This window comes from Zalophus californianus, chromosome 6 (assembly GCF_009762305.2).
Source record: "Zalophus californianus isolate mZalCal1 chromosome 6, mZalCal1.pri.v2, whole genome shotgun sequence".
Lineage (NCBI taxonomy): Eukaryota > Metazoa > Chordata > Mammalia > Carnivora > Otariidae > Zalophus > Zalophus californianus.
The window spans coordinates 21,146,300-21,158,531 of NC_045600.1; the positions used below are offsets into that span (position 1 = coordinate 21,146,300).

General features: G+C 42.7%; 1 protein-coding gene across 6 annotated transcripts in view; it reads left to right on the top strand.

Moving 5' to 3' along the window:
* STON2 (stonin 2) overlaps positions 1 to 12,232 on the top strand; it is a 139,868-nt gene that overhangs the window by 48,138 nt on the left and 79,498 nt on the right. For 4 of the 6 annotated variants that reach the window (XM_027568963.2, XM_027568965.2, XM_027568964.2 and 1 more), the window contains exon 4: positions 4,769 to 4,966. The exons of the other annotated variants lie outside the window; for them this stretch is intronic. In XM_027568963.2, coding sequence (XP_027424764.1) covers positions 4,769 to 4,966 — 198 coding nt within the window. The remainder of the gene's footprint in view (positions 1 to 4,768; positions 4,967 to 12,232) is intronic. 6 annotated transcript variants of the gene reach the window in all.

The following is a 12,232-nucleotide window of genomic DNA, read 5'->3' on the forward strand; positions in this document are numbered from 1 at the left end:
AAGTTATAATTTCCTAGAACTTCTACAGTGTTACCTTTTTTTCAAATGTATTGATGTAAAGACATTCATTATTTCTCCTCATTGCCTTCTGCATGTATATAGCATTTGTAATTATGTCTTTTTCATTCTTAAGGTTATTTGTACCCTCTTTTTTCTAGATTTTTCTTGACAGTTTTTCAATTCTATTACATAGTTTTCGTAAAGAACCTTTTATCTATGTACTTTTTAAATTTCAATAACTTATGCTTTTATGTTTATTATTTCCTTTCTAATATTCTTTATTTTGCAGCTCCTTTTGTAACTCAATAAGTTGGAAGCATATTGTATTAAATTTCAGTTCTTTTTTTTTTTTTTAAAGATTTTATTTATTTATTTGAGAGAGAGAGAGAATGAGAGACAGAGAGCACGAGAGGGAAGAGGGTCAGAGGGAGAAACAGATACCCCGCTGAGCAGGGTGCCCGATGTGGGACTCGATCCCGGGACTCCAGGATCATGACCTGAGCTGAAGGCAGTTGCTTAACCAACTGAGCCACCCAGGAGCCCAAATTTCAGTTCTTTTTTAATAGAAGCAATACAACTGTTCCTGATAGTACTGCTTACTTGCATTCTTAAAGTTTTCACATATATACCTATTTTCATTATTGTTTGGTTCTGAATATTTTCTAATCTTCATTAATATTTCTTCTTTGACCAATAAATCATTTAAAAGTATATTTCTTAGTTTCTAAATTTTTCAAATTGTCTTCTCTCTAGTTTAGATAAATAGATGCTAGTTATATCTAGATAAGTGGTTTGCATAACTAGAAACTTCATTGTACTGGACCAGTGTTCATGGTCTGTTTGATACCAGTTTTTGTTATTTGTTAAAATCTGCTTTATGTCATAGCATGTGGTCACTTGCCGTAAGAGTTCTAGGTGTGGGTTATGAAGAATATGTATTCTTCATCTGTTGGTCTGTGTATGACCATTAGATCAGCTTGTTCATTTTGTTGTTTATATCTTCTGTTTCCTTGCTGATTTTTCTGCCTGCTTGATCTACCAATTACTGAGAGAGGTGTGTTTAAAAATCTCCCATTATGATGATGGACATTTCTTGCTTTCTGCAGTTCTGTCAGTTTTTATATTAATAATTTTGAGACTAAGTTATTAAATATATACCAATTTAGGATTGTTATCATATATTTCTGATGAATTAAAACATAATTTTATTGTGATCCTTTCTAGTACTGCTTTTTACTTTAAAGTCTATAGGCTACAATGTATCAGGTTCTTTTCACTAATGTATTGTCTTGTATGACTTTCTCATCCCTTTACTTTCATCGTTGACAAATCTTTGTATTTTAGATGTGTCCTTTGTAAACAGCATATTGGATTTCATTTGTTTTTTCAGCTTGATAGTCTTTTTCTTTTAGCTGGAACTTTTAGTCCATATATGTTTATTATCAAGCACTGATATAGTTTATTTCTGTAATATCATGCTTCTTTTTCTCATCTTTCTTTCCTTCTTTTAAATTAATTGTAGTTTTTGTTTGTCTAAATTGTCTTTATTATTCCGTTGACCTCTGAAGATCTCCTACTGTGCATATAATCCTATTTGACAGTTATTTTCTGTCAGCTCATTGAAGTGTGCATTGGCTTCTCTTATTGAGAAGGTGGTAGTCAATCTAATCATCATTCCTTTGAAAGTAATCTTATTTAAGATCTTCTCTTTGTCTTTGGTCTTGTATGGTTTTGATGTCTACTTGCACAGTTATTTTTGGTTACCCTGCTTGAGATACCATGGAACCTCTAATCTGACAAATAAAATCTTTCATAAATTCTGGGAAATTCTCAGTCAGTGGTTTTGTTTTGTTTTGTTTTTTTAAATATTGCCTCTCATTCTCACACTCTTCTCCTTAGGAACTCAGGTTATATAGATACCTACAAGACCTTCCCGCTTTCTCTCCCATGTATTTTGAAGATTTTAATTTTAAGTAAGCTCTGTGCTCAAACATAGGATCTCAGACTCTGAGATCAAGAGTCGCACACTTTATGGACTGAGCCAGCCAGGCACAGTTCCCGTGTGTTTTAATCTGTCTTTCATGTTTTCCTCTCTGTCTCTATGCCTTCTGGACAATTTTGTATTTATAGTGATATTTTCCTTCTCCAGAAGCTCATTTAGTTCTTTTTCAGTTCTGTGTGTTCTTTTCTAATATTTTCATTTTCTTTTCTTCTTTTCTTATTTCCTTAAACATAGTGAACATACTTACATTTCCTGCTTAGTAATTCTAGTGTCTGAATTCTTTGCAGGTCTGATTCTGTTTGCTACACCCCTCCCGCCCCATGTGAAACTGAGGAACATTCTGTCTTGGAAGGCTGGCTTTGAGGTATCTTCCTCCAGAAAGGATTAGTATTTGCTTTTCCCAGGTGCCTGAGGCCACTACCAACCTGGAAATACTTCAGCTGTGTTCTCAGATTGGAAGGTTTTCAGACCACACAAGTAGTTTTAGCTGCAAGTCCCTATGTGCGACAGCTTATAGTTATAAATTCTCAGGAGATTTCTTTTCTCTACCCTGCACCCAGGCTTAAGGCCGACAATTTTCTTTGCTATCCTTAGCTTGGGGTGGGACTTATTCCTAATCTACCCTTGAACGGATCCATTTGGGAATTCAAGCTTCATGCATCAAATCTTCCGTTAGATTTCCCATCTTGAGTTAGTCCTAGGTTTTTCCTCCTTTTGCCTTCTTCACAAGACATTTAAAAAAACTCAAGCTCAAGAGTCTCCCTGGTTTGTTCAAAAGCCCCAGAGTATGAAAATCAGGTTGTGTGCTGTTTACCATTCTGGGTTCTGACTTAAACTTGGCCTCTGACAATTCTTTGCTTTCTTGCTCATGCTGTAATGTATTTTAAATAGTGTTACTACATTTTACCTAATATTTTAATTCTGTTTCCCTAATAGCTTAAAGTGTCTAATCCTTTATACTGTAGGAAATAGCTAACAGTCCTATAAAAAGCCATTACAAGTTCAGCTTCGCTTTTGGCTTTTTGGTTGTTTATTTTTTCTTCTTTAGCCTTTTGAGTTTTATAGGTACAAGTTTAAACAGTCTTTACTTAGCATAGACTGTTAGGATTGATTTCTGGTGTTTCTGTTGACATAACCAACAAATATTCATTGAGTACCTATTCACACCAGGCATTATTCTAGGAATGGGGGTGCAGCAGTAAACAAAATGGACCAAAATCCCGGCCTTCCCACCAAGGAGCTTAAATTCTAGTGGGGAAGATACTGGATATGTAGTACATTAGATGGTGATAATGCTAAGGAGAAATGAAGCAGAAAAGAGACTTTGCATCTTTGGAGAGAAGAACTCAGGAATACCTTACTGAGAGGGTAACATTTTTAAGAGAGAGCAGGGGTGAGCCATGAGTACTCCAGACAGAGAAGACCTACATGTCTTGTAACTGTCTAAGAGAATACAGAATGAAAATCCTCTGTGGTTTCATATTTGTCCCATGTCACATATATTGCTATTTATTCTTTTTTCCCAATTTTCTCTTAACCCAAATTTCTCTAAAGCCAACTCTGTAATTTTGATTCTCCAGCTAGGAGAACTGACCCTCCCTCCCCTTTTAAAGATTTCACTTACTTTATTTATTTTCGAGGGAAGGGGGAGGAGCGGAGGGAGAAGAACAAGCAGACTCTGCACCAAGCACAGAGCCCAACACAGGGCTCGATCCCATGACCCTGAGATCATGACCTGAGCAGAAACTGGACACTCATCTGACTGAGCTCCCCAGATCCCCCAGAGAACTGACCCTTCTTGAACAAGCTATTTAACCTCTCTTGAGTCAGTTTTCCTTTGTGTCAAATAAGACCACTGCCTGTCTCTCAGGATTGGTGGTGAAATGAGGTAACATTTGTAAAAGTGCCTGACATTTCACGAGGACTCAAGAAATGCTAGATCTTTCTCTTTTGTTCTTCCTTCCCTGTCCACACTCCCTTTGGCACTTGTTTTTGGTACTTGTCAATACATTTGCAACAAGATCCTCGTGTAACACCGTGGAGAAACCATGTGGTAGGTTATTCACTGAAGACAAATGAGGAACTTTAGAAAATTTCGTTTAAAAAAAAGAAACTTTCCAGAGTGGTTTTGAAAGGCTGAATTTGGTGCTCAGGGTTCAGGAGAGAGTCAAGCCCTGTGCATTTCCCCCTGGAAGTTCTTGTTCATTGTATTATGAATCAGCAGCCCGAGGAATCTCAATTTGTATATGTAACAGTCTGCAGAATCTCCAGTTATAGTCAGGCTCAAGCAGAGGCATATCACATTCCTAGGCGAATACATACATATTTACCTATCTTCTCTTCTCCCTTAACCTAACCTAGCTCTGATTTTGCAGTGTAATTTGGTGAGTTTTCTTGAGATTGTTGGCATGTCACTAAGAATGGGTAAGGGTAAGGGTGAAAGTTTTGGTTTGAATGAAGCTGAAATCTCAGTTTAGAAAGAGAAGTAGAGCTGAAGATCACTACTTTTCTTTAGTGAGATTTTCTTCAATTTGAGGGTCATGAGACCCCCTTCTTTGTGGTACTGGTTTTGATACTGACTCACCGTGGGCTCTCAGTCCATCATTTCCCCCTGTCTATCATAAGTGATATTGCCATCATTTCCTTGCCTTATATGGCCGTTGTGATTTCATAGGCTCTGAGCACCATCAAGGTAAGACAAGCACTAAAGATAAACAGAGCACAACTATTTATATTGTATGCTTTTGGGTTTTGGTCTGTCCCCAGCCCTACCATTGACCATGCCCTGCTGGACGTGCCCTTCCTTCGGCTCCCTGAGGAGATGCCCTCTGACCTCCGAGAGCAGCTGGACCACACATTCTGAAGATACCAGTAGTCCTAGTTTTGATCCCTCATACACAGACGTGCAGCTCATCAGTGCTGAGGAGCAGAGGAGTGGCAAGGCTTCTCAGGCTGACTCAACTGGTAAGATGGAGCCCAGAAGGCTTTGCATATCAATTTTGGTGACCCTTTGCTGCTCCTAAAATCTCTGCAGCCAGCTTTGTTTGCAGAATGAGTTCAGTGTAGTAGTCACCCAGTCAAAAAGCTAGAATACAGAGTGGTTCAAAATTGCATTAGGAAAAAACACGTACACAGATTGGCGGATTGGTTGGCAGAGTGTTAATCCTGGGAAACCATTTGACGTTATATCTTAATATGCTGTTTTCTCATATTCAGTACAAGTACTGTTCCTTGTCAGTTTATTTTCTCCTTGAATGACCAAACTATATGTAATACGCACAGGGCTGAATCTTTCATCCACTCACCTGTGCACCTTCCCTTTTCAGCAAGAGGGAGGTAGATTTAAGCAGAGAAAAAGCACATGTTATGTGAAGCAGAATGAGAGTCAGGACTCAGCCACTGTGTCCAGACTACAAATCATTTTGCAGTTATGTTTATTCTCTTGTGCTTGACTCGAGCTATATTTCAGTCTGTAACATCCTGTGGTCTCATTTATTAAATTTCTAGGTGTAAGAAGGATGCTGCCTGGCTTTGCAGGTGGAAAAAGGGCCTGTTAACAAGCACTGTACTTGGGTTAGATTTAGGATGGCATTGGATAGATGTAGTGTGTTCTTGGTGTTTTTTTTTATTTGGCCCAAGAGATTATTTTCCTTTGAAAGTGATAGAGTTACTGGTAATTTCTCTGTGGATGAATTTGCCAGGTGTGTCCAACAATATTCGTTTTTTTCTTCCTCAAAAACATTGGTTAGGTATTTGTCTCTGGATCATTTTTCAAATTTGGGTAACATTTGCCCTTATGCTGTGTGTTATTGGAGGGGCCTACACATGGAGTTCTTACAGACTAAAGGGTTCAGACAGGATTTGGGTTGGTATTTGCTAATACTGCAAAGATTCCTAGTTTATCACAGTCTGTCTTCGCAAGCCACGGTCCCTTAGAGCGTTTGTTTTCACACACTCTCCATTCTGGTTAATCTCTGTGGCTGATGATCATGGTCAGTGGCTGAAATGTGCCCCTACAACCCCGTCTCCACTGTGGGGAGCCTTTCATGGTGGGAAGGCACCATCAGAAGCCGAGGCAGTTAGGAAGAGGCTGTACTCCACCCTCGGCCTTTGTGTCTCCTCGCTCTCAACCGCCTTTCCCAGCCTTCCCCTGGGGGGACGCAGACAACACACTGGTTAGGAGCGCGCAGACTCGGGTTAGACTGCTCAGCTCCTCCTCCTTCATTTCCCAGCTGTGTGACCTTGGGCAAGATCATTAGTATCTTTATGACTCCGTTTCCTTACCTGAAAAGTGGAGATAGTAGTCGTACTTACAAAGTTGTTGTCCATTCCAAGTGAGACGGTCTGTGTAGGACAACTTACATGATGCCGGACACAGAAGTGATCAGCACGGATGGGGTTTCTCCCCTCTCCTGCCCCGGGGTTCTTATCGTTTCAGAGAGGGGGAGGTGGGCTCCCCACTGTGGAAAAGTCAGGATCTCTAGGCTCAGGCTGTTTTTTTCCAGTAATCTCTCTACTTAGATGAAAATCCCTTCAATTCCTAGAGGTTCCAGGGATGAAAATCAGAGTCCTACTCTGAGCTGGGCATGATTAATCTGTCTCCAAAGCTTATTTTTCAGTGTCTCCCTTTTCTGAAGCCATGTTAACAGTATTACAGTTCCCACTGAGACAACCCCTTCCCTCATTGTTTTGGTCAGGGTCCTGGCAGTAGGCAGATGGCATCCTCGAAAAGTTTATCTGAAGAGGGTGTAATGAAAGGACTGCTTCCAGAGGCGGCATGAGCTAGAATCATGGAAGAGGGACTGCCTGACAGGTGCTGTGGCTGTAGGAAGGACAGAGCCACCTCCAGAGATTTGGCGCAGTGGGGAGTGAGGGGGTACTAAATGCCCAGATCTTGTGCTAGGGCTTCCCCCTAGCAGATCCCAGCTGGAAGTCAGAGGTCATTCCATAGGCTGTAGAGCTGCTGGAGAAGGGAGAGGAGAATGGATTCGGGGTGAGGGTGCGGGTGAAGCAAATGCAGAATAGCCAACACACTTTAGTCTCCACCAGGAGCTCAGTGGCCTGTGACTCTGGGTGACTCTGGAGAAGCAAAGGCAAAACTAGGACTGTAGAATGAGGAGTGATGAGCTTAGCTCTCTCCTTCAGCAGGAGACAGTTTCTGTAGTTACAGGAGGCTAGAGGGGGCCTTTTGGCAACCATCCCTTTTTACAGAAGTAATAATAAATCATAGCCAGCACTTCCTGAGTCTGTGCTATGTGCTAGTATATGATGTGTGTCATCTCCAGCCTTGACAACAGTCCTGCAAGGCAGATATCTTTCTCCCCATTTCCTAGTTGATCCCGAGTCTGGAAGGTTAAGATGCTTGTCTGAGATAATACCACTAAGAAATGGATGAGCCTGGATTTCAGCCAACGGTCCAAAGCCTTTTACCACGATTCCCACACCTGGCAGTGACCCAGAGTCATCATGTTTATCATTTTGCTGTCTTACCTTCCAGGCCTTCTGTACAGATACACGTACTTTGCCATGGGGTTTATCTTTTTTTAAAAATTTTTAAGAGATTTATTTATTTGAGAGCGAGCACGTGCACACACAACTGGGGGAAGGGGCAGAGGTAGAGAATCTTCAAGCAGACTCCCTGCTGAGCGTGGAGCCCCACGCGGGGCTCGCTCTCACAACCCATGAGATCATGACCTGAGCCGAAACCAAGAGGCAGACGCTTAACTGACTGAGCCACGCAGGCGCCCAACTGTGGAGTTTATTTTTGACATAAATAGAATCAAAAGGTTTTTTAAATAAGATATATAGTAGGTGGAGTCTGAGGAAGAAGTTCATGTTTCCTTAACAGATACGAGCACTTCTAGATAACTGCTGGGTGCCCACAGTATTGTGTTATGGAAACAAGTTTCTAGACACTCCACTTTGAAAAGAAATCTCCTCATTCGTTAGTAATCGGCCAAGGGCCCAGGTTGGCCCAGGGGCATGCCTCCATCTCCTTCCCACCTCACCTGCACCCAATCTTCCAGGCCCAGAAGTGGCAAGCAGCAAGCCTTGGGGGCCTGGAAAAATGAGAGGCAGTGAGGTGAGTGGCCCAGGCTGTGTGGACAGTGTCTGGATGCAACCCCAGATCGAGAAACCCCAGGAGCCTCTTTCTGAACACCCTGACCTGTGTAGTCAAGGTGGACTTCGGCTTTGAAAAGCCTTTAACTCATCCTGGGTAAGGAAGAACAAGGTTTAGGAGAATGACCCGATATTTCTAAACCTGTGGCATTTATCTTTCTACTTCAGTAGTGGGGAAATTATAAATGCTTTCATTTGAGCGCTTGAGAGCTTCAAAGAAATCCAGACATGCTGGAAAGCCCCCCAGTCAGGTGGCTACCTGTCCGCCACCTGGCACCAGGCCTGCAGCCAACCTCTCTACTAGGAGGCTGGGTGGTTCAGTCAGGGTACACTAAATCCTTGGGAGGGTAAGGAGCAGATTCTGGTCTGTCTCTGGGCACACCCTGTCCCCAGAGCTGCCGTTCCTCATCCGTGAAGTGGGACCGAGTGTCCCTGCCCAGGCTGGGCAACAGGGTGTGTGTGGAGGTGCTTGATGCAGCGCAGAGTACAGCAGGAATTTTTTAAAAATCCTAATTTCACAGCTGTGGGCCTCATTTTCTTTGCCATGGGAAAGAAGAAGAATTACCGTCCCAGAGGACGGTAAACCATACACGTGGTGGGATGAGACCTGAGGAGAGTTTTGCAGTCTTCAGAAGTGAGCTGTGGGGTCATGCAGAGAGGTGCTGCGGGAAGTTCAATGTGGTTGCTTTCTGGACCAAGGGCTTGAGGGTCCTGGGGAGCAGCTGCCTTGGGGGGACTTTTGGTCTTTGCCCCCTGCCCCATGCTTCTTAGCACTGCAGAGGGAGGTATAGAGGGGGAAGAATCGCAGCCTCCATCAGGAGTGCCCTCGGCCCAGCTGGCCCGGGCTTTTCCTGGCAGCTCACTGTGCGAGGCTGCAGCTGGGGCAGAAGCTCTGTGATTCATCTCCTGTGTGCAGAGGGTTACGGGGGCCCAGGCCCAGCCTGTTTTCCTTGGCCCCATTGCTCTGTGCTGGGCTGCAGCAAGCCGCAGACTCCTCCCCGTCATCTGCCACAGGACTTCTGCATGGGGTTAGCAATCCCAATCCCCAGCCTACTTGTGGGAGGGCAAGACTCTGTGATCAACCTGCACTTTCTTCTCATTTTCTCACCAGGGGGGGTAATTCGGAGGAGGAAGGCAAACAAATCCCCTCACCTTGGTTACATCACAGGGTGCGGGGCAGAGCTGGAGAGCATGTTGATATCTGCTCTGGGATTCAGCTCTCCAGAGCAAAAGGCAGGAGAACTGGGAACAGGCAGGATCCTTAATAACACTTGTTTTCTCTCTCACCCCCTGCCTCCCGGGGGCCCCCTTTCCCTGGATGACAGACAAACCCTATCATCTTCACCAGACAGCCTCCCTCTGTAACGCCGATAGTTTTCCATGGGATGATAAACAGGAAGAGTGTCGGGGGGAATAAAAATAAGCCTTTGGAAGCCCGTGGCAAGCAGGAAAGAGAAAACACAGAAATGTCTGCAGGAGCACATGCTGTTGTTAAGTGGCAGACTTCCATTTTGGTTTTCTTTTACATACAAGATAAGTGGAGAGTTCAAGTGTGGGATTAGAATGCTCCTTTTGCGTCAAGCCTGGATGAAGCACACATAGCAGGTGTTTAATAATTGTCCGTTGAATGGATCCTTGAATGAAAGGAGTGAGACTGCAGGTGGGGAGAGTCATCTGCATCCCAGACATCTGTGTCCCATTTGGGTTTAAGAGTCCAGCATTCCCCCCGAGTGTATCCCATGTGGCAGTTCAAGAAAAACCGAGATGCCAAGGGCCAGTATGTTAAGTCTTGCTGGGACCCCTCTGTTGGAGATTCATAGCGAGTGTTAAATTATTAAAGACTTCCGAAAGTTCTGAAATTGTATGTAGGTGTGTATATGTGTAATTTCTATGTACACATATATGCACATAATTTCTATGTGTACCTATACACACATATATTTAGGTACATATGAAAATACACTTAGCCTTCCATTAGCTCATACTGCCTCCCTGGTCAGATCTCAGTGTTCAGAAACCCAAACATACATACACTGGCAAATTTGACTTGGATGTTCTTGCCATTGCTAAAGTGTTGGGAAACCAGAGAAACCAGAAAAAAATATTTTGATGCATTGGTCCAGATTTACAAAGTTAGCCCTGCTGTGTCTCAGGCTCTGCTACACCTCCTGGCCTTTCTTTTAAATTCTGGATTCAGCAGACCCAAGACTACATTTTACCAGACTTTCTTTGTACTTCAAACCTCGTGGGTTTTAAAACAAATATAGATCGTATGTTCTTGATTCATTTGCATTGACCTGATCACAGTGGAATTCTCTTAGAACAGTAGGATATCCCCAGGGATCTTGGACTTTTTTTTTTCCCCCTCAGAAACAAGTATTTATACTAGGTGGAAAACTATGGACTTGAGACCTCAATTTTTGTGACAAGATCTTTTTAGATACTCAGAAAGTTTCTCTGGTCATTGTTAGTTAAGGATGGTGGGAGAGCATTATCAGGACTGTGTGACTCCTTATAAGATGGGACATTTTTCTCTGTTGTTGGTTTTCTCCTAGTCCTGCTGCAGTTGGTAGAGCACTAGACAGGAATCGGGGCTCAGATTCCCAGTAAACAGTAATTATCACTGTGCATGATGGGGTCATAGGGGGAGTTCTTGTTGTTCTCAAGACACATTCGTATTTCATGACTTTTTTTTTTTTACCTTGACTATATTTCCTTGGAAGACAAAAATAATTTGTTTTTAAAATTCTTTTGCCCAGCTACAAATTTCAGCAATATTAATAGTCTTCCGGAACAGTAGTCTCCTCAAAATCAAAGAACAGTAGAACATTTTTTTAAGAAACAAATTACATCCTTTTTGTCTTTCAGTAATATATGTAAATTTGGCCTCATTTCTGTATTTAGGGTGGCCCAGGATCCTTGATATTCTTGTCTCCATTAAGTTGTGCAATTTGGATTTTAATCAGTGCTAAAAAACAAACAAACGGAAGAACCCCCTCTAATGACTGGTTTCTTTGAAAGTTTCTGCAGAGAGGTTCAAAAGTTTCTCAGAAACACAAATGTTTATTGAATAAAGCTGGTATTTTACCAGTTGTTACAGATACAGAAATGAGTAAGTTATGTGATATCCCAGGACTCCTACAAAGAAATGATAATCTGCAAACAGATTTTTTGCCATTAAAAGGATTTTCATACAGGGGCGCCCAGGTGGTTCAGTTGGTTAAGTGTCAGGCTCTTGGTTTCGGCTCAGGTTATGATCTCAGGGTCATGAGATCCAGTCCCGAATCAGGCTCCACACTCAGCCTGGGATCTGCTTGAGATTGTTTGCCTGTCCTTCTCTCTTTGTACCTGCCCCTGCTTATGCTCTGTCTCTCTCAAATAATTTTTTAAAAAAAGATTTTCATACATAATTTTAATTTTTTTAAAAGATTTTATTTATTTATTTTGAGAGAGAGAGAGCACGAGCAGAGGGGACGGGCCAAGAGAGAGGGGGAGAACTCCCCGCTGAGCAGGAAGCCCGACTCAGGGCTTCATCCCAGGACTCCGGCATCATGACCTGAGCTGAAGGCAGATGCTTAAGTGACTGAGCCACCCAGGCATCCATCATACATAATTTTAAAAATAGTTTCTATTTATAGAAAAACTATTATGTGCCAGGAATATGCTACACACACACACACACACACACACACACACACACACACACACACGCATTATCTCATGTAATCTTCACAGTCTTAAAAAAAGTAGATATTGCTACCCCACTTTATGGTTGCAGAAACAGTAGCTAAAGAGATTAAATGGTTTGGCTAAAGCCATACAACTTAAAGGGGTAGTGGAGGGGTTCAGCCCAGCTCTCTCTTCTGGGCTCACCTGCCCGGTGCCTGGTACCGTGAGAGGCGGTGTTTATGACCCAGTGAGCCGTGGGAAGCGGTCACGGAGAGCCTTCCGCACACCTGCTCCTGCCTCCTGTGCGTTCCCAGGGAGCTAAGTACAAACCTGCCTTATGTGCTCATCTCTGGACAGCAATGACTTGTTTAGGGGTCCCACTCGACCAAAGCCTTCTTAGAAGCAGGAACCCCATTATGTTCATTTCATATTTCCAGCATG